The sequence below is a fragment of the Podarcis muralis genome, chromosome 2 (assembly GCF_964188315.1).
Source record: "Podarcis muralis chromosome 2, rPodMur119.hap1.1, whole genome shotgun sequence".
Taxonomy (NCBI): domain Eukaryota; kingdom Metazoa; phylum Chordata; class Lepidosauria; order Squamata; family Lacertidae; genus Podarcis; species Podarcis muralis.
The window spans coordinates 41,813,057-41,835,888 of record NC_135656.1 but is presented as its reverse complement, the minus strand read 5'-3'; the positions used below and the strand labels follow the sequence as shown (position 1 = coordinate 41,835,888).

Below are 22,832 nucleotides of genomic sequence, written 5' to 3'. Positions count from 1 at the left end.
GAGAGTGTTCTGCATACCTTGTGAGATTCATCTGCTATAGCAGGGCAGCCAGGGCAGGGCCCTGGCAGATGCAAGTGATTTTATCCTAAAAATGCTTCGCAAACAAGTTACAATGAGTTACCAGCAGTTTTACTGCCCCCTGTAAAAGGCCCTGTACTACCTGAAAAAGCTCTGCTGGATGTCGCAGGGAGAAAATAACATAGGCTTAAAAAAAATAAATTCAGATGTTTGATGCCATCTACATGGTGATACCAAATCATCAGAGCACATGTGTCTGCCCTATCCTTTCTTTCTTTAGTAGTTCTTTTTCATAATGTAATTCTGATGATTTTTGTGTTGCATGATATTTAGAATTTCTTTTCATAGGACTTGTGCTACTATGACTGTATCACTTTTTTTTAAGGTGATCATGTTCCTTGAATTCCTCTTTCTAATTTCAGTACCTATCTTTGGGAACTTTCATTCTTACTTCTAGTCAGCCTTGCTAAATTGTATGTTTTAAACTTGCAAACCTCTATCATTTGTTGTAGCTGTTTGGAAATCCTTCAATTTTGTTTCTGAAGCTGACAAATAAGACAGCAATATATTCGCTTCATAGGAATTGACTCCTTCTCAGTTGATAATCCTTTGCCATCTCAGAATACCATCTATAGTTGATCAAATTTGTAAGCCAATTTAGGCAACTTCTTAGAGGGGAAAAGTGTATTACAAATTTTGATTTCAATAAAATAAATAGTACTCTCATGCTAGAAAGCATATTTTGACTCTTCCGTTGCCAGCATTTTGGGGCCTGTGCAAAAAGAGAATCTGCCATGGGTACAAAGGCATTCTTGTAATGCCTTTGAATGCCAGCTGCTGGGGAACAATTGTGGGAGAGGGTGCCCATGTTGTCTTGGTGGGCTTCCCAGAGGCATCTAGTCAACCACTGTGGGTGGGAACAGAATGCAGGGTAGCCCTTGGTCTGATCCAGCAGGGTGGTTATTATGTTCTGAAACTGTATTTGCCAAAAGGTGAATGGAATTTACACAGTTAGTACCTTTTGTTACTGGTTGATAACTGGTATTGATTTAAGTAGTTCTCCTAACTTATTGGTAATTTTGTCTACAGTAGCAGTTGAACGTGTTCTTATAGATTTGCTTTTGTCATATCTCTTGGGTTCTTGAGATTTTGGTTCTCTGGTTTTATGTATTTTAGCAAGTGTACCACTCCAGAGTTAAACCAGTCACTCTCAGTAATCTGACTTTTATTCTGCCTGACTTTATGTCACAAACTGTGTGATCTTTAATACATGATTGACACCACTCCCTGCTAACCACTTTAAATTAGTCACATATGAGTCTTTACTTTTTTCTGTACTCTGAGCTCTAGTGAAGAATGTGTGCCTTTCATATGTAACATTTCTGCTGGGTGCACAGTACGCTGCAGATTTATTAATCAAAACTTGTGTCACCCCATTGCTTTATCTGCATTGTCATCGAAGTGAAAAATATTAAATACCTCTCTTGCTTCTCCACTTGCCACATAAAGAAACCATGCTGGCTAAAGTCTCTTCATCTTTCTAGTCTGGTCCCCTAACAATGCAGTACAGCTCACATTCTCCAGTTCTCTGCAGCATGTCTTTCATTTGACAACTGTCCTGGTCCATTTTTCGCTTCGCCATTTCATTTTCAGTATCTTTTTGAACCCCATGTTACTTTGCTGATGCAAACTTTGTACAGTAACACCACAGGAGACTAAAGTCTGCTGCAAGAAACCTTCCCCCAGTACTGCAACTGTTGACAACTCCTAAACTCAAAATTTATACCGCCTTACAATGCTTCTCTCCTGATATTTCCCAGAGCGGCTTCTTCTGTGCTCATACTAATAGGGCATTTTGCTTTTTTCTCCTAACACAGTTGGAGCACTGCTGCCTTAGATCAGGGCTTGTGCTTAAGGACTGATACTGGGATCTTTCCAGCTGTTTACGAGCAGGGTTGGGGAACCTGTGGCCTGCAGGTGTTGTTGGACTACAACTCTCATCATCCCACAACAGCAGAGCTTAGCTCTCTGTGTTTGGAGAATCCAAACATTGTTGCTCAAATTAGCAATTCTGTTCCTGGAAAATTCTGTGCCTTGCATTCCATTGCTTGCTTTATTTATTTAACTTTATAAGCTCCTTCTCTCACAAAAGTGACCTGAAAATAGTATAAAGACTAAAACCAATTATAACAAACACAAGCAAAAACACCTCTATTCAGATAGCCAGCTCTGGGAGGAGGTGTGTGATTTCTCAGCTGCAGCAGGCTTGGAACAGGTGAGGGTCGCTTGCCTCATCAGACCCAGGTGCTGCAATCAGCATTCAAAGCACCAAAGGGAAGCAGAGCTGAGGTGCTGTGTCTGCTCAACTGCCCATGTCGATGAACATCAGCTTGGATTCTCCTGGACCTCTATAGGACTGTGCTTCGGGTTTGACTCTGGACTATATCTTGCCTGCTGGACTTCAGACTTGACCCTGAACATTACTTCCTGACCGTTGGACTCTGCTTTGACCCCCTCAGACTCTGAATGTTGGACTCGGCATACTGACCAGGTAGGCCAGAGGTTCAGGACAAAGGCGAGGGTAAAGTGATGTATCTCCAGCATACAGCAGAAATTCCACAACTTAGGGGTTGCCATAGATATCACCCTCTCCCAGTGGTGGGAGGTGCTTGAAGACTTTTCTTCATTGGAGGTTTTTAAGCAGAGGTTGTATGCCCATCTGCCATGGATGGTTTTGTTGTGATTCCTGCATTGCAGGGGGTTGGACTAGATGACCCTCAGGGTCCTTTCCAACCCTGCAGTTATATACAGTGGTACCTCGGGTTACATACGCTTCAGGTTACAGACTCCGCTAACCCAGAAATAGTGCTTCAGGTTAAGAACTTTGCTTCAGGATGAGAACAGAAATCGTGCTCCGGCGGTGCGGCAGCAGCAGGAGGCCCCATTAGCTAAAGTGGTGCTTCAGGTTAAGAACAGTCTCAGGTTAAGAATGGACCTCTGGAACGAATTAAGTGCTTAACCTGAGGTACCACTGTACTTCTAGGATTCTACCAGTACACAGAATGTGGTGGTCAAGTCCTCTCTGTCCAAAAGGTGCCATAGCTAGTGAACCAACCATAGCTGCAAACACGCACCCCAACACCTTTAGATGAAGGTGATTTTGTATTTCTAGTATAAACTAAGCAAGCAAAAGCATGCATAGGTAAGAAATGGTTGTCCAGGGCTAGAGGTACCAAGGATCCCACTTGGATAATTGATGTAGTAGTGAGAGGGGTCTAAGTATATAGATTTCTCCTAAACACGAAAGGCAATGCTAGCCAGATCTGGAGCGCACCATTTTGGCTACCCGATAATGAGGTGTCAAGAGAGATAAGGTGTTTAGGGTTAAGGCAGTTGCATAATGATGCTGCTTCTGGGAGGAAGGGGCTGTCAAAAGAGGGGGAGGCCAACCCACACTACCTGGATGGGTGTTTTGTACCTCTGTCTTGGTGGAGATTTTTTTTTATAATGCAACTGTGTGTATATATAGTTTTAATCCTGTCAATGTTCCACTGTTTTTTAATTATTGGTTCTTAGCTGTTCTCAATTTTATCTGCAAGGCATTTCGAGTCCCTGTCAGGGAAGATGGCAGGGGTATAAATAAATATATAATAATATAACAACAGTGTCAGAGCAGAGGCACAGCTGCAGGGTTGCAATGAAAATGACAGATACTGTTGAGTGTGCTAGTTGGCTCTGCACAGGAAAGCTCCACATCCTTTTTGTTTTTTTATGTGAAGCCAGCCGGCCTGTTCCAGAACACAATGAGAATGGACATGATCCTCTGGAAAGCCACACAGCTCCCATTTATCACAAAGGAGCATCCACAGGGGGAAAGTTTCTCAAAGAATCGTGCTCGGCATGCTCTTCTGGAAAAGACTGGGAAATCTGTTTCTGGAAGTGCTGATTTCTGCCAGCTGGGGGCTGTTTAATTTTCTGCTCATCTCCCCAAAAGGCAGAAGCCAGCTTGCATCACTTTATATCATGCAATCCTGCTGGGAAATTAACTAGGGAAAGGCAGAGGTGATGAAATACAGGCCATACAAGGCTTGCCTGAGTCACCGGCCTCTTTAGTCACAATGGTTTTGAGTTCTATAGTGCACAGAACATAGGACTACCAACTCTCCCCCCCCCCCCTTTCCAGGACAACTCCTTTTTGGGCTGCGTGACAGATAGAAAGTAAGTGATTTTTTTAATCAGCAGGAAGTTGATGAGATTCATCCTCTGAATGTTATCCAGTCATGCTCAGCATTAAAAGCTCAGAATCCTCTCGGAAATAAAAGTTGGCAACCCCACAAGAGACAGCCTTAGCAAGTGGAGGTGTAGGTAATATGGCAGTGCAGCATTTGGCTCATGCAAGGTGGACACTGTAACAACAGGATACTGTCAACTAGGTGGGCCATGGGCCTGATCCAGCACGCTCTTCTTATGTTGGGTTTGGACTTCAGGCTCTGTTAGGTCTATCCCAGTTTTGGAACACTCTTTTGTGATAGCAGAACCCCATTTTTACCAGCAAACCTAATGATCTGGGCATTTAGGATGTTAAATAGCTTTGATTATCAAAGAAAACTGAACCCATGGCATACATAGGAAGATGTGGGTTGATCTGCTGAGGATGTGTAGGAATGGAAACGGATGATCTATCCCCTCCAGCCCTATGATGTCTATCTTAAACTTGAAGCAGGAATGCAGCTCTGAGCAATGCACAATATCCCCCCCCCCCAATGTTCAGTGGATTCAAAGGGACCCCCATGGCATGGTCCCTCGTTGGCCTGCAGGAAGACTGAATGTGGCTTTTCTGTGCCTGATGTTGGCACCAGGCTGCAGTGGAGGTAATGTCAGGATAAATCCCTCATTCGTTTCTCTTGTTCTTCCTCCCTTTGCCAGCAACTGTGGGGAAATGCTGCACAAAATGTCCACATCATGTCATAAAGCCCTGGCCCAAGAGAGTGAGCAATGCCAAAGAACATCCGCCAAGCAGTTTGTAATGAGAGTCCAGGTGGGTGCCAGACACAAAATCAATGAGGTGTCCTTCAGGAGTGTAGCACATGCAGGAGCTGGAGAGCTGTAACAGGAAACTGCTCAGAACACAAGCTAAAATTCATGTCCTGCTGGGGCAAAGATGGCCAATAGCAAGGGAGGATGTGTCAGCGATTGCTCACCCTGCGCATGGGGGTTGGCATGGAAATGTTCGAGAGAGATGTTTGGAAAAGAGATTCTTACTGTCTTGTAACAAAGTTAGCACAATGGTGATTGCTCCAAGCAGATTAAAACTTGGTTAGATTTGCATCTGCCCTCATTCACCTTTAAACAAATGTTTCCCATGAAAATATTTAGGCTAGAATAAATCATAGAAACTTAGCTTTGCAAATAAGTGAATGTTCTACTCACATAGTTTCAGAAGTAACAGCAAACAAGTCTCCATCTTTTGGCATTACAGTAAAAGTAAATAAGAAAAAAGGTCCCAAATGTATTTGAAAGAAAAGTACTTACAAAAAGGATCATGCAATCTTTGGGTTAGCAAAGATACAGGCTTTAAAAATCTCCCTTTTGGAGAGATTCAAGTTCACTTGGTTTTTCTTGCAGCTTAGTCATTGGCTGCATGGCCCCTTGCTCAAAATCAATACAGTAGCCTTTCAAAAGTTTGAAGCTATTTGCATGCCAGCCTCATGCCATGAGCCTTTGTCATTTCTAACACATTCCCTTTCCCTGCATATTCCAAATGGCTGATTTTATGCTTTAAGCAGGGATGGGGAACCCATGTGGCTGTCCGGAAGTTGGGAACGATATGTAAATTGTCTTGAGACTAATGTAGACGGAGATATATAAATTCATAAAGTAAAAAATAAAAAATGAACTGCAATTCCCATCATCCCTAAATATTAGCTGTGCTTGCTGGGATTGATGGGAGTTGTAGTCCAACAACCTCTGGAGGGCGCCAGGTTAGCCACTGCGCTATGGCTTCTGTTTCATCACGAAATGTGGACTTGTATTGGACTCCTTGTGAGGCTTTGCCAAAGTCATCCATATGTGATGCCAATGTTGCATCATAGCATGGGCAATGGGAAGAGCTAGTAGAAATGGCCAGCTATGAAAAAGAGTCTGCCCAACTCCTTTCATGGTTGCATTATTTGGTGCCACTTAGTTGCTGGTTAGTTACTGGAAACTGCATTTTGTTTCCTTGGTGTGTATACGGATATGACAACAAAAGCTGACCCTGCACATGTAGAGCTATGCGCTCACCATCACTGATTGCCTAGGGTCATAGAGGCCTCCTGCCTGCTAGCCTACCAAGACATTCTCTCTTTCCATATTGAAAACCATTGAACCTCCACCTCACTTTATGAAGCAGCTCAAGAAGCACGATGTTGAGATGGGGGTGGAGTGGTGGTGGGGAATGAATCACACTTCCAAGGTTTCATTTGGTGTGCTTCTATTGCACTTTGATCCATCCAATTATCCGAAAGGAGACTGACTTGCAAAAAGGGCTTTAAATCCAGCAGACCTAGTGTGAAGCAGCACTCTGATACCTGTGGTTCTTGATGCTGGGTCAATGAGGAAAGGCAATGGGGGCAAACCTTTCAAGAGATGATGAACTACATTGATTGGTACCTGCCAGCTGCTTTGCCTGAAATAGACTGAACAAGGGAGGTGTAGCAGCTGCAGGAGGAGAGAGGCGCTCTGCCTTGAATTCAGGCACTGCAGCGCAGACGTGGGATAATTGCTGAGGAATGGGTGTACAATGGCTCTCACTGATGTCTTCCTAGGCTGTGGCCTCACTCCCAACACTACAGCAGTGGGTCTGTGCATTGCTCTGTCCTAACATTTGGGTTGCCTCTGGCCAGCCAATGGGGAGGAGACCGTTAGCCTGTGACATAGCAGCCAACTTTTAGGCGCTGAAGTCCCTTCACCCCCCAATATTTTTTTTGAGGGGGCTGCCTCCCCAGTTGATGGGCATTGCCATTCAAAAGGTATGTGTGGCCAGCATGTTCTGATCTATTGTGCAGGGTGGGGCTTCCCAGGGCCTCCCAATATTTTATTCAAGTTGTGTGACATAACACACAAGGAAGTTTAGTGAGTCGTGTCCCTGCCCACACCACCCTCATGCCTACTTAGGGGGCTACAACTTGCACACCATTGCTGGCTTGTCATTGCTCATCAAACTGCTATAGGTTCATGAACTGTGTGAAATGCACAAACCTATTGGGAGAGAAGCTTAAGTAACGAATGACCACTGGCAGAACAGAGTGTGCAAGGTGGGTCTGCCTACAGATGATCCTCTTGTGCAGCAGCTGCCTTTGGCTAGAGTCCCCCCAGCCAGAAGAATGTGGATTCTTCACCATCAAAGAACCTATTCATGAATTGGGGGGGGGGGCTGCACATTCATTTTCTGCCTTCTTCCCATAGGAACCTACCCACCCCCCCACCCCCGTTGTTGGTCTTTAGTAGCACAAAACGGTCTGGCTTCCCTCTCATTTTCACCTGGGTTTCTCTGAGAGCATTTTCTGGCCTCAGCAGATTGCTGTCTGTAGTGGAGTTTGAATTACATGGGTCACTGAGCATTAGGCTTGCTCCTCCGCTGCATAGCCATTCCCTGGAGCCTCATGGAGGATTTGGAGGGAGGAAGAGGGAGGCTCCTGGTGCTGATTAGCTAGCAAGAGAGGCTATGCACCTTCTTCAGTTTTTCTAACATGGTGATTTTTGCATAGCGCAACCCTCCCCCCCCTCAAACATCATGAGTCATGATATATTGCCAGGTAAGAATTATTAAACTGATATCATTATATGGACTTCAAACTGGTTTTGGATGACATACTGATATATCACTCAGTCTGCTGATTTAAGATTGTCTAGCACCAGTGCTTTTTTAAATGGGGGTACGCGGGGGTATGCATACCCCTAAACATGTGTGAATCTAAGTTTGGCCTCATTGGGGGGCAGTATTTCAATATGAGTAGGAAAATGAGAGTACCCCTAAACATCATTTTTTTTAGAAAAAAGCACTGTCTAGCACCATGCCTTCCCCCAACAATACTAGTCATCATTAGGCTCTTGGATTTCTTGAATAACCTTTCAGCAGGAGTGAAAGGATCGTCTTTTATTGTACATCATAGTACAGATCTGGAAAGAGGTGGAGCCTTCCTGTGCAGTCTTGAGATTTCTCTGCTACGGAATACCATGTGTTTGTGTGTGGCTGCATGCTGGCTGAAATGTTGTGCCTCCTTTCTCAAGTATGCCGAGAGAACTCCTTCCTGCAGTTCAATAGCCCTTTGTGTGCAGGCAGCACAACATTTTTTGTACATGTTAACAAAGAAGTAAAATAAGGACACTATAGAATTTGAAGCGCTAGATTTTATAGTTGCTCTTCACACGTCCACAAACACACACACAAACAAACCTACCTCTCTGCATACAAAGTTTGCAAAGCCAGCCAAGAAAGATGACCTCTTATGTGTACCAAAAGTGAACAGAGCTTTTTTTCTGTTGAAATTGCTTTATTTTTGAATCCATAAATATTTGTTACTGACAAAAGTGGAAAAAAATCCTTAAGACTCTAATTTTTATTTTTTTTACTAAACCGGTAATAGTTTTGTTTACAGTACCTACAGAATGTGCTTTTACAGGTAAGTATAACAACAAGGATAATACAGAGAAAAACAGTCAAATACTGCTGCCTTGAAGCTTAATGCGTAACCAAGAGTCTGTGCAAAGATACAGATAACAAATGTACTTTCTTGTCAGAACTACTGAAGAATAAACATGGATTCCATAAACTGGGCTAAAGCACAAAGAGGGCTGGACATTCAACCTTCCCCTCAGGAAATAGCTATCCCCCAAATTAAGCTGGTTACAATAAGATTTGGCTTCCTTGGAGAAGAGAAACTCTTGCTAAAGGATTCCTTGTCAGCTTATGGAATGAAGGCTTGAAGAAGCGACTGCAAAGCATGTGGTTAGAGCAACAGTAAGGCGCAGTTCTACACCATTGGTGAGAACTTCCACAAATCATGAAAGGTCACAAAAAGAGACACCAAATGCCATTTTCGCTAACTAATGAGATAATGGACTTTTTAGTCCCCCCCTCCCCAGATTTACATAAATATAATAAGAACAGAATATGTCTGTCTCCCTTCATTCTCACAGGCCTTTGGCAGATGAAGTATAATGTTTGGAAACGATTCCACCTGCTGCCTCTACAACTCAGTGAAGACACCTCAGAGATGATGCTGGACCATCCTGTTGATTAGCAGTAAACATACAACATACAGGTAGCTATTATTTGAGAACTGAGCCAATCCAGAGTTATTGCTGAGATGTTTCTGGGAGAGCATTACATTAGTTTTTGAAGTTTTAACCCTTGTGAAAAATTAACTCAGGGAATTGAGATGGTTCCAGTGGAGGTCTGCTAAGGAATCTCAAGCTGGCTAACAAGTCACAGAGTTAGAACTGTTATCTTTGTTAATGTTCCTCAGCATCCAAGAGATGGTTGATTGTGTGAAATGTGCCTTCCATATAAGTCAGGGTAGGCCAGGATGACTGAAATTGTTAGTTGTTCTGAATCAACAATCATTGTTTGCTGAATAGGAAACCATAGAGCAGGGCTGGGGTCCTCCTTCTCTCCAGGTATTTATGGACCAACTTCCATCAGGCCCAGCCAGGGTAGCTATAAGGGTCTGGGATGATGGGAGTTGTAGCCCAGCAACACCTGAAGGCTCCAAGGTTTCCCTGCCACAGGGTATTTTAACCACACTCTTTTGCTCACAACTTCAAGGCCACTCTCATGTCACTGCATGGCACCCACCTCTGCATTGCCAAAGATGATGTTTGCACATTGTCACTTATACCAAGATGAACTAGAATCGGAGGGCTAATTATTCCAGGCTTTTCTCCCTTTGCTTTCAGCTCACTTCAGCCTGTGATTAACATTTGATTTAACATTTGACCATGGGAAGAAATGAGAATTTGAAGTGTGTTAAGGGGCTTGCATCTCAAGGCAAGAGATTCTTTAAATAAGCAGGGCGAGTTCTTTCACCACTCTTACCCCCCAGCCCTGGGGCACCTCTTTCCTTCATACTCTCTTGCCCTCCAAACAAAACCCAGAAGAAGGATTTGGCTGCTCGATAGTTGCTCTATGTAGGCTGTCAGCTGGGTGGCTCACAGGCTGCATTGTGCACGTTGTCCAGAAGTGCAGGTAAGCAAAGGCAGCATTTGCAGTTCAGCCTAACTAGGGGGGGAATGACTTCTTCCCCTTTAACCCTGCAACACTTTTGAAAACCAGGGAAGTTTAAGAAAGGAACCCTAAAACATACACACACGGGGTGGGTAGCTATATAGTTATATTAGCCCTGTTCAGTGAAACACAAGATTGCTTCATTTAGGAAATGACATTTCCTGTGCATGCATTAAGATTGTTTTCTGTTTCACGGACTTACTTCTATCTATTTGTTCTGAGGATTGCACTATTTTATGAGTTCATCTTGAACTCTTTCTCATTCTTCCCAGTCTTGTTATGTACTTGAACCCAACCCAGCAGAATGTAATGTGGCTTGGCCTGTGCAAGAACTGACCTACAGGGGATGCTATAATCACAGGAGTAACCAACCAAGGCAGCTGTAGGACAATCTACACTTGCAGGTCACAGGACAGAGAGGTGTTGCTGTTGGGTTTTGTTTTGTCTTTTTGCCTTACCCCTTTCCCTGGGAAAACTTGCTGTTTGCTGCTGAATTGGAAGAAATTTTGTTCGAGTTCCGGATTGGTGTTTGTTTCAATTCAGCAGTAAACAGTAGGTTTTCCTTGGGAAAGAAACCTTTCAGACTCGTGACTTGAATTCATGGGAGAAACTAAAGTGTGGATGGGCCCTGTGTCAGGGCTTGTTGTTTGTGTACACGTAAGATATTGATTTCATGGTAGCCATTCTGGAAAATTTTGTTGGAAGGTCAATGTGATAAAACGAAGGCTAAATAAAAACTAAAAATGGAAGGGCACACCTTAAAATGTGAAATTTGAAACCAGCAAATATGTTATACAGGGATACTTCGCAGGGAGCTGTATTTGGCTCTGGTTCCCTGTCATGTGTGCACATGTTGCTGAACATAGGTGAAGCAACTAAAAGGGAAAAAAAAAAGGCTTTTTGACTGATTGTGGGGGAAGAACTGTCCATGCAGCCAGAAGTGCCTTTGAAATCTGCGCTGTAGCGGCTCACTCAGCTACACAGACAAGCTCACATTTCAATTAAAATTGGTTTGCCTTTAACTACAAATCTCTCCCGAACCCCACCTCTGGCTGCATACGTCGTTTTTGAGAGCCCTGTATTTTTGTGTAGAGCACTTGGATGTTTTTGTTTTAATAATCAAGCAATATATAAAATTCTGTCAAGTAAACAAATAAAAAAATATTCATTCTAGTTCCCCATATGAGTAGATGAGAGAGATAATGGGGATGAATGTTCTAGCTTTGTCCTCTGTCGCTGTTGGGAAGGGCAAGTGTTTCTGATCTTTCCCATTTTAATATGCATATGTTTGTGTGCCATCTTCCTTAATGTACACATTTTTGCAAAGCAGTTTCACCCATACATGCCTTTTTATGCACACTCCTCTAACATATGCATTTCTGTATACATTACTTGGCTGGACAACTGCGTTGCAAAATGCAGAGAACTGAATTTCTAAGGTTGGCTATGTTTTGGTTTACATATTGTTTCAGAAAGTATGAATTAGGTTGGTTCACCTTTAAATGCAAATGTCTCCCTTATCACTAATCTGCGTTCTCATTGCCCTCCATAAGTTGAAGGCAAATGTCTCCACCAGTAAACTGTCCTACTCATGTACGCTCCCCATGCAATTTAGTTTTAACTTGATTGGGGAGCCTATGTGAGCTCTATCCTTCCAACTTAGGGAGCATGACAGCAACAACAGTGGTGGTAAGGAGCTGGGATACATCCCACTGCAGCCCACTGTTTCTCGTTGTGTGAGAGGTTCACAATCCAGTCATAGGGGTATGTAGCTTTGTGGGGGATTGCAGTCCAAGTTTCCTGCTGTCTGTTGCCTTTGGAACCAACCATCCATAAAGCAACCCTTTATCTGAATGTTTTCTGGAAACCATTAGGTTAAAAAACAAGAACACCTTCCTGAGAAGTCCTCAAAGACTTTGTTGCTCTTATCAGAGTAGGGGAATTACTCCTGAAATGAGAAGGCTAAGGAGATGGCTCTGTGTTAGGCAGAAGAAACTGAACCGGTGAGATGTGATGAGGGAGATCTCTGCTTAGAGGAAACATGTCCATGTGGTTTATTTTTGTATTTCCCACCAAGCTAAAAGCTCACATACCACACCTGCATTGCAAGTCAGGGCTCCTTTCCTTCTCCCTGAAATCACTGAGTAGAGCTTAGGAACTGAGCCTTCACAATCTCAGGAGGAAGAAAACACATGGAAGAGCAAGATGGCCACTCCATAACCATTGTGTGTGTGTGTGTGTATATATATATATATATATATATATATATATATATATATATATATATAAAAAGTTCAATAGCACACCTTCTCTTAGGGTTAGGATGTAAAATTCAGGTAACTGATAATATTTGTATTAAACCTACAGCAACACCTGCTGCTACTTGGAGATACCCTGGAAAAACTTGAATGGCTGCAAAATGCTGAAATGAACATGTGGGTCCTGCTTCAATGGCAGTAAGTAGTGACTCATTTCTTGCCTAAATTCAAAGTCTGGTTCTTATTACCTTGAAAGCCCTCAATGGACTGAGCCCAGAGTACTTGAAGGAGTATCCTTTGCAGTATGATCCTACATGCTTCTGAGGTCAACGGAAGAGGATTTCATGTGTAGTTTGATTCCTGGCTTTAGCTGAAGATGATTTTGGGGAGAGTGCAGGGGAAGGAGAGGCTGACTTTTGCTCGTGTGACGGTGGGTTTTGCCCTCTTTAGTGGAAAGGCAGGGATATAAATGGGGGGGGGGCTTTACTTAGGCAATATGTAGAAAATTTGGTATTCTCAGAACTTGAAGGACACTTGGCTTATCTACACTTCTCACAAGGTTAGTGCATCAACTCCCTCTGTCTCAAGCAGCATAGGAGCAATCACTAGTTTTAATGGGCTTGATATTAGGCAGCCTTACATCCAGATGTAAGTGGCTCTGAGACTGGATGCTAGCTGAACCATCTAACTTCAGAGAACAGTTGAGCCAAAGTAATCAGAACCGCTCACTTCCCTCGTTTTAATGGGCTATCCTATAACACCTCTCTGAATCCATCGAGGCAAATTGCAGGCAGTTGTGACTCCATGGAGATCTCACTTAGGGTAACACGAGGGCTCTGCATTTTCTTCAGAGGACTGTACTGGTGATCTCAGAAGGGTATGTGAGCTGTTGGGAGGCCAAGGCCTGCTTTGTATAGTATGCAGGCAGCATGGTTGCGCCACACACAAAAGGGCACTTCTGCAGCATTTGAGGCCATGCGATTCCCATAACATTGCGGCAACTGAGTGGATTCGTGGTCATACAGCTGCAGTTTGCAGCAGCAACCACAGTGCTTGCATCCTGTATAAAGGCGGCCCAACAGGCAGGAAAGGAGACCAACAGTGCTTTGCAGATTATTATTTCAGTAGAACAGGCCAAGAAGTGGCCTGAAAATATTGGACAACAGAACACCATTCTACTGGGAAATGTACAGATGGCCAGATTTGTGGTGACATTTGGGAAACAGAGTCCCCCTCAGTACTACTATATGTGCCCCTGTGCTCTCATAACTAGGTCTGTCTTGTCTACCTGTAGCATTTCATTGCTTGGGTCTGTATCCTTCCTCCTCTCCGATGCCTGCTTCACCCAGGTAACCAATGGTGCATTGGTTTACATCATGGCAAATCAGAATGACACACCTTATGTATTTGACACACCATATTCAAGATGGCACACAAGACTTTTGTTTCCGGAGAGGTTCTATAGCAGACCCTCTCATAGGTCAACAGCTTTTATTGTCCATAGGGTTGGGCACCAGAGATGTTTGAAGATAACTATGCTCAGCATAAATTATGGAGAAAACTGCCTCTCCCTTTCCCGCTACTGTGTGACCATACCTGTGTGCATTGCAGCTAGTGGCAAACACTTCAGAGTGTATGCCTGTTGCTCAGGAATAGAACATAAGCAACGATGGCTCGTGACCTTTGCCTTCTTCCCTTCTCAGCCCAGTTTCTGTTAAGCAAAGTACAGTGTTTCTTATGGCTCTGATCTGTGGCCTACGAACACAACACACCAATGAAAAGCAGCTCTGCAGTTGCTTTCGGCTGGTGCTGTACACAAAACTTGATTGGTAAAAAGGGACAGGATATCACTTTTCCAATGCGTGCCTCTCTGAAAAAATGCAGAGAGAAAATAAAAGCTCATGAAGGGAAATTCCTGAGGCTGCCCAGTGAAGGCCACTAATGTCAGGAACTATTGTTCAATGCACATATTTAGACTGTTTAGCTCTGTGGGATCCTATTTAATGCAGGAGCTCTACATCTCATTGTGCAGAACTGGAGCAAGACCTTGTAGCACGGGGATGCAAGTACGCAGTGGAATGAGCCAATAGTCCAGGGTTTTTACACAGGCTCAGCCACTGCATGTAGCTGTTGGAACAGAGGTCAGGACCAGGCAGGGAGATGGGGTGTACATGTCAATTAGAATTTACATCTGTTCCAAATATTCAAATTCCAACTAAAGTTGGACCTACAAATATTTCTTGGAAAGAGTTTACAGACACTCAGTGTCTAATTATCACTGTACAGTGGCTGTACAATGTGCCCAATTAGTATACAAGAGGAACAAGCACCTGCAGGATGAGATTAGGATGCAGCAAGACTGGCAGCCCAAAAATATTATTGGGCAGGAGGGATGAAAAGAAAAAGCTTTTGAAAACTGTATCTTTCCAAGAAATCCTGTAAAATAACTAGCCTTTCTGAAGATTTCCCAGGGGTAGCTGAAAGCTGCAGGCTGGCAAGAAGCCAAGCATAGATTGAGCTGTGATCAACTTTTCATGGCATGACAATCAGGCTACAGCTATTCCACATCTCTTGCAACTTGTCTATCTTCAACCACATCCTGGATGTAAAAATGGATGCGAAATGTTGGTGCCTCTTGTTGCAGAGAGAAGCAATTCTGTCCCATTTCTTTTCTAAAAAATATATTTACATGTTGGGAATTTACATACATGAGGATGGATGGAAGAAGTGGGGGGCTGGCAAACACCTATCAGCAGAATTGTGCTTATAAACAAATCCACCTCACTCCTTCTACCACCCTGGAGGTTGGCAATCTTATAGGCACTGGAATAGTTCTGTTCTACAGTTACCTGTAAAACAACGTGGTTTTCCAACCGTGGCAGGCATTGTCACTCAGTCTAGGAGTTGGGTAACAGTGCTTGCCACTGGGATTTGCCCAATGACCTGGAAGAACCATGCTTAGGTGGACTGGAGTTTTTACTTTCTGGCTTAGAGAATGGACCTTGGTTGGAACCGGCCTCAGTCATGACTGCAGCTGACAGTCCTGGTAAAACTAAACCTCTGTCAAGCACTAAGATCACAACCGAATCCCCTTATGCCGGATTGGAAGGTTTGTCGATTTGGCCATATTATGCCAATTTTGTGTGAGATTGTTGTCAGTATGTCTTAAAGTCCTAGCCTGGCAACCCTAGAGAGTAGCTGCAGGCAAGCCCTTGAAAGGAGCCATAATCTGAATGGCTTTCCTTGACAGAAACTGGGCACGTCAGGACACCTTACCTGCATCACCTCTCCCTGTTCAGGTTTTGTTTTTTCCTCTTTATGTCAATAACATGTAGATGAATTTCCAAAACAACACAGACAGGACTGTCGGAAGAGTCTGTCTTTTCAGACATAGAGTTAGAGGTTATCTTGGCCATAAGGCCACTGCAGTGTAGGGCACTGAAGCCACCCCGGTCCATTGATGGATTATCTACAATGCACAGTGTCTCTGATCAAACAGTCACCTCTGTCTTGCTGGCTGTGCGGTAATGGTGGTGGTGCCCTGGGATATAGTGTAGCTGCTCCACTGTGTTGTGCCGCCGGGAGGCAAAGGCCTGGCGCTTGGCAGACGTTTGGTTCATACTCAAGGTGTTGTACAAGTTATTTGAGGCACTGGGATGGGAGTGCATCTTAGTCATCCGATAGCGATCCAAGACAGGCGTCGAAACAAAGACGTCTGAGTGCGACAAAGCCCGAGACATGGACTGCTCTCCGAAACCCGAGTGCTCTGGAGACAGCAGCGGGTCTTGGGAGTGGAGGCGCTCGGTGGATAGCAGCTGTTCATCAGAGAGGATCCGCTCGTAAGACATGCTGAACTCCTCCGGCATGATCCTCTCTGGGGACAGCACTCGGTCCTGGGACATGGCCCGCATCACGCGGCGCGGCCGCTCCCTCTGAGTGGTCTGTTTCTGGGAGAGCTGGATGACGTTGAGAGGGAGGGTCCCTCTGGCCGCCAAGTCTGGGAGGTGCCTCTTTCTGGAGTAATACTCCTCAGCTTCCTTGTCAGCTGTGTGGAGGAAGGAGATGGGAAAGATAACGTTAAGGCTTTGCAAAAGTGTCAAGCAAGGTGGAAGGCATTTTTTTAAAAAAGCTATGTCAATATGGTAAATGTGCAATGCAGGAAGTAATCTAGAGTGCTGCCATCATGCGGAACATCAATGGCTACTCCACTTGTGGAATATACAATTTTGCATATGGAGGATTTTTTTTACAAATCGTAGTAAAACCCCTTAGCGTGGAGTGGAGACCAGCACTTCCTCAGCAGCTCTTTCCCACATCTTTATTAATTGCCACTTCTAATAGGGATGAGGAACCTGGGGCCTTCCAGTTGCTGTTGGATCCCCTCGGGGCCAATGACCAGGGAGGTGATTGAGAGATGGCCGGAGGGGCACATGTTCCCCATCCCTGATTTATAATATGCTATTACAAAAACTATTTAAACTGCTAGGACAAAAAAGCTGCAGAAGACAGTTATATTCCCTGTGAAATATTTCATGTGCTCACTGGTGCTTAATTTCAACTGTATTGGTGATAGAATCTGTCCCCTCCCAGGTCATGTTGCAGCACTAAACTATGGAAGAAATGGAAGGAGGTATGTGACGGAATTCGCTACAAGTGGACCAAGCATCAAACTCGCCCATAATCGACCTGTCTGAACTCTTTGCAAAGCAGTGTTGCTTGCAGCAACTCTCTGTGGATTTCCCCGATACCATTTTTTCTATTTTTTAAATGACAATATTTGTTCCAATACTAATCATCACGTTTGATCTGCTCACTGGGTGCTGCTGAAATGTGTTTTCACTTTAACTTCTGTCTCATTGATTCACTGTTGATGTGACTATGTTGGCATTAACCACCATTAACATTCACTGCTTTATTGTTAACCTGTCTCTCACTTTTTGCCCCTGTGACTTAGGCAAACACACACAGAAAGTGCAGTCATTGTCTTTCGTCATAATGTGAATCTGATGCATATTTTTATAATAATCAGTTATTTTTTCTGTGATGCTGTTATGCTTATTACTTTTCAATAATAACCCATGCAAAAATATAAACTGCATTTTTGTTCTCTTTTCTGGGCTAAGTGTGGGTGGGGTTTTTGAGATGTGGTGGAGGAATCATGAACTCACAAGTGCCCCAAAATCTGTCCTGTTCTAGAACTAAGTTTTTTTGGTGGGGGGAAATAAACAGCACCCCCAGTCAGCACCCCAACAAAATGCATTTACCTCCTCCACCGCCACCCATCTTGCATCAGTAAATCTTCAAAATGCATTCATTTTCCAGTTCTGAGAATGACTCTACTCATGATCATTCCTATATATACATTCAGCTAACATGAATTTCTCTGAATCATTCTACAAAATTCCTATCCATCAACTTAAGCCACTTCTCCTTCAATTCCAGAGTGAAAGTCAGCTTCCCTATCCCCTAATTTCTGAACATATAGCTTGCTTGCTTATGGTAAGGTGCACACACCGTCCTTCATAGGTCAGTTCAGGCATCAATTACTGGGACCACATACACGCCATACATTTAAAGCACTATGAATACCACTTTAAAGAGTTTTTGCTTTCCCCAAAGAATTCTGGGGACTGTAGTCAGTTAAGGATGCTGATCAGTCCCTTCCCATAGCTATAATTTCCAGAGCGGTTTAACAATCAACAGGAAACTCTGGGAATTGTAGTTCTTTTAGGGGACCCTTAGACTACAGCTCCTATGAGTCTTTGGAGGAACCCATGACTGTTTAAAGTGGTGGCTTTAAATGCATGGTGTGAATGGGGTATGGGTCCTCCCTTCTGTCTCCCTGGCCATCAGATCCAACAGTCATTCTGAAGCAGAACCCAGCTAAAAGTTCGTCCGAGGGTGGTTTACAATATAAAAACACAAGAACACATAACATGGTAACAAACGGAAACAACAACCCCTGCTAAAGACAACAACTTCTTCAAAAACACATAGACATACATACATAATTTAGATTTCTGTTTTAACCTAGTCCAGTTATAGCTCACACTTGCAGTACCTCACTCTGTATCACCCTTTACAAGGTTTCACTTACTTTGGAAAGCACAGTTAGTCCAAGGGGATCTTGCAGTGACCATCAGACTGCTAGAGTTAAAGGGATGAGCAGAAGCCTCCTGTGATGTATCTCTTGCAGGGGCTGTACCAATCAGACCACAGGTGGGACGTCAACATAAAGTAATGCAAAATTGTCACATCGGAGGAAAGGCTTGCCTAGAATAATCTCCTGGACATACTAGTTATACAGCAAGTATTTTATGCATGGAATAAAACATTTAATCCCCTACCTGCAGTCTGAAATGGTATAGACCAGTAATGGATATATCCAGTGGGACTTCTACTTGTCTGTTTTTGCTATTAAAGCTTAAAGTGTTTTCTGCTGAGCAGTGTACACAACAAAGAGTTACAATGCTGTGCTCCAAAAACATATGTATCAAGAAGAGTACTAGCTGGAAAAGCAACAGTGGGAGGAGGCACCTATTCTGAAGCCTTCGCATTGGATAAATGATTGAATACCCGAGAGAGCATAAACAGCGTTATCAGTAATAAGGTCAAAGCATTAATCAATAATAGACTAAGATGCTGTGAGGTATACTTGGTGGCCTCAGTGAGAAACAGGGCTGAGCTGAAATGTAAGCCCCAACTTTGCAGTCTCATTTACAGGCTGTAAAGCTGAACCTGCTATACGGATATTTGGGGTGGGCGGGAAGAGTGGACTAAAAAATGGGCAAAGTTCATTCATTGTGCCAGGAAAAAGGAGACAGAAATGCACCCTTGTGTTTCCAAACAATGTGGGGATTGCATGGTGTGCTAAAGCTTCCCAACCCACAGCTGGCCCCACACATTGTCTGGGCAATTGGGCAAACGTCACAACTTCCTGCGCAGTAACTTGCAAGACACAGCTGAAAAATATGGAGAGCTGCAACTATGGTGCACCTGTGGCCCTCCAGACCTAGAGGGCCACATATCGCCCCACCCCTGGCCTATGCAACATGGGAGACTCTTCAGACACTGAGCCAATTCATAGTGCTAGAAGCTAGGACAGTCTGCCTCTGTCATCCAGGCAACTGGGTGACAGAAGCACACCCCCTCCACCTTTCTAGTGACTCAGTGTAAGAAGATAGGCTGAGTTACTCCACTCAACTGCCTTGGCAATTAAACTCTTCTCCCTATAGCTGCTCTTGGTGTGCTGCAGCCTCACTTCCACTGAGAAGTTTGTGAATTGTCACAGAAGAAAAAAAGAAAATGAAGGATACATTGTGAGGGCTTGGGCAGTAGGGTATGCCACACTTCATACCCTGCCCCTCAAATCTGCCCAAAATTATTAAAGTGGCAATACTTTGGCTTAGGCCTCATGCCAATCCAATGTCCCTAATGCAGTGAGACAAATCAATTGCCACTGTTTGGACCAGGGTATTTAGTTCACAATTTTGGATGCAGCGACCTGCCCCAGAGTACACAGGAAGAGCTAAAAATAGCAGGGATCTATTCAGGGAAGGGGCGTGTCAAGGGCTAAACTGCACTGTTCTTATTCTTGAATTTAAAAAAACGAATGGAAAGTTGGGTGGGCTTTAACAGGGAGGGACACTAAACATATGCTTGGTCAATATGAAACAGCCTAGAAAAGAGGCTGCTGGGGTGATATCTGTGCAGATTATCCTCGACCCTGGTGTGAAAGAGCAAGCTCATTTCAGAAGGAAAGGACAATGAAATAAGGATCACCCAGCCAAAGATTCTCACAGCAAGAGGGGAGGACTTGGGGGGGGGGGTCAGCCTAACCATGCACAGTGAGTAGCAAGAGAATGAAATGAGCAGACACCTACTTAATCTCTTCAGGGAAGAATATTTACTTGGGTTAGTCTTGATTGCAGACTCGTAGGATGGTGGGAGGTGGGAGAGGTTCTGGAAAGACCTGGAGAAGGACAGATCATAGGGCTCAGTGGCAGAGGTGAGGATGCTGTTCATCCGTGGCTTTTCTGCAACACAGGGAGAAAGAAGACTTCCATCGAAACAGAGCCATAAGAACAACGAAAGAGCGCTCGGCGTGCAGTAAGTTTGGGCACACCCATCACATCACCCAGTCTTGCACTGAGAAGTAATTCAAACTGACACCAGCCAAGCTGCAAACAAGGAACCCAGGGCTTTGCTTCTTCAGTGTCCATTGCAATTATTAATGAAGGCAGAGTGTGCTGATACAGAATGCTTGCTCCTTCACCCAACTGATGCCAAGAAGACAGGCATCTCGTTATGTAACTGTAAATGTAGGTGAACAAGCCACGGGCTGCTCATTTCTCTATTCCGTTGGCTCCATTGCAAACACAGACATGAACAAATGCATTTGTCTGCTGAGTCCAACTAGTGGGCCAGCTGCTTTTCTGCTTTCTTCTTGCCTGGGCCTTGATCTTGCCCAGCGCTTTTCGGCCTGTGGGTACATTTGCAAACCAGAGAAACGACACACGCGCCAAGCACACACTACAACCCGTTCTATTGACCACAACAGAATGCTCCTTTCAAGCCTAGTTTCAGTGGGGTGGAGGAAAAAGATATTGCTGGCATCTGTGCACTTCTGGGCACCAGTTTCACAACCCCTGCTCTCTAATCTACGGAAAATGCACTGAGTGCAGCTCAGACCCATGTTTCATTAACTGCTTGACCGGAGCAGAGAGAAATTCCACCTTCCTCCATCAACACCCACTCCCCTAGGCTCCTTTCCAATGATCACCTCCATCTCATCTTGGAGCCTGTGCCATTGGAAACATAGAGGCAAACCAACCAGATTGCAGAAAATTTTAAAATTCACACTACAGCAATAAACACTCAAGGTAGAGCAATAATGCGTAACTGAAGCTTTTTGTTCCAATTCTTTTATATACTCTAGCATATATACTCTGGCAAACTGGTTTGAAGGGCATATTGAAGGTCCTCCTTCCAGTTGCCAATCACCCTCTTGTGGAGATTGCTGGTTCTACCCCTATCCCAAAAGAGCCTTTACCCTTCACTTTCCCTCTCCCAACTCCTAGCCTCACTGTATCCCAATTTCGGGGAACTGGCACCAGGCATACCTGCCTTCCCTCATTTTTAATGCTTGGTTAGACAAATGGTCCTTCATTACTCATTTTTGAAAATTCATTATTAAAATATTATTGCTCTTAATTACAGTGATAATGACCATGATTATATCCAAAGGGAGCCCTTAGGTGCTTTCAATATAAACGTGGTGTAATTTTTCTATTAACGTGCCCTGTAATTTGTCATCTCACCATCAGAGTTATTTTTAAATACGAATGACTACAGCTCTGCTTGGGTTGTTGGAGAAAAACCATGGCCACACATCAACACAGAGTGCAGTCATGGCCATATGTGTTGGAGAATGGCCTTTGCCTGCAGACGCAGCATCTGGTGGGATTAGGGGATGATCCCACACTTCTGAGAAAGCTACCCGTAGTATTTTGCAGCCTTCTATAGGTGCCCTCTGGTGCCCTCCAAGTATTTTGAACCACAAATTCCACTATCCTTCACCATTGCCAATGCTGATTGGGGCTGCTGATGGGAGTTGTAGTTCCTTATCTGGAGAGCATCAGATTGGGTCTTTTGCATCAACCATGTCTCCTCTTCTATGCCTATAGGATGAGCGCCTCCCAGACGTGGCAGCAGATCCCATGTTTGAAGGTTCCAAGTTCTAAGAGCCTCAGCCTCTCCTGACAGCCTTACACCAAATGATTGTGCGTCTGAAGCCATGCCAAGATTCTAATATATACAAAGAGAACACCTGCTTAGCAATGGTTGCTTTGTATCAGCAATCTTCTGGGGCGGCCATAGCTCAGTGGAAGCACATGCTTTGCATGCAGAATTCTACCTAGATTCTACCTCTAGTACCTCCAAGTCCACTAAGAAAGACCTCTCTCTCAGACCTAGCCAAGAACAGATACCATACTGGGCTAGGTGAGTCAACTGCCTGGCTCCGTATAAGGCAACTGAGAATCATTGAACCCATAGAGATCAAATGAACTGTGAGGCAGTTGGAGTCATGCTGTGACCAAATCCATACGGCTGTCTATCATATGGTTGGATAGGAAAAAAACTACAGTGGCTTGTGCTGATGTAACTGAAGAGTGCCTCTTGAGTTACATTGCCACACATCCTGCCCCGAGTCTCCTCTGGCTCACAGGATTTGGACAGGGGCTACTGAGCTGCTGATCAAAAGCACAAGCTGTCAACAGGAGGACCTG

General features: G+C 44.1%; 2 protein-coding genes across 8 annotated transcripts in view; one reads left to right on the top strand and one right to left on the bottom strand.

Annotated features, from left to right (window-relative positions):
- DNAH9 (dynein axonemal heavy chain 9) overlaps positions 1 to 17,636 on the top strand; it is a 210,106-nt gene extending 192,470 nt beyond the window's left edge. Inside the window, exons 69-71 of one of the 2 annotated variants that reach the window (XR_013391852.1) lie at positions 9,199 to 9,323; positions 12,653 to 12,741; positions 17,134 to 17,636. Coding sequence is in view for 1 of the 2 variants with exons in the window: in XM_077924329.1 (XP_077780455.1) it covers positions 9,199 to 9,213 (15 nt within the window). In the remaining variant the exon portion in view is untranslated. Of the gene's footprint in view, positions 1 to 9,198; positions 9,610 to 12,652; positions 12,742 to 17,133 lie in introns of those variants that run through there. The other variant, XM_077924329.1, reaches the window with a different exon arrangement.
- SHISA6 (shisa family member 6) overlaps positions 13,694 to 22,832 on the bottom strand; it is a 271,138-nt gene continuing 261,999 nt past the window's right edge. For 2 of the 6 annotated variants that reach the window (XM_077924331.1, XM_077924333.1), the window contains 3 exons: positions 20,427 to 20,579; positions 18,641 to 18,742; positions 13,694 to 16,588 (listed from right to left, as the gene is read on the bottom strand). In XM_077924331.1, coding sequence (XP_077780457.1) covers positions 16,035 to 16,588; positions 18,641 to 18,742; positions 20,427 to 20,579 — 809 coding nt within the window. In that variant the 3' untranslated portion in view covers positions 13,694 to 16,034. The remainder of the gene's footprint in view (positions 16,589 to 18,640; positions 18,743 to 20,426; positions 20,580 to 22,832) is intronic. The other 4 variants (XM_077924334.1, XM_028717201.2, XM_077924332.1 and 1 more) reach the window with 3 other exon arrangements.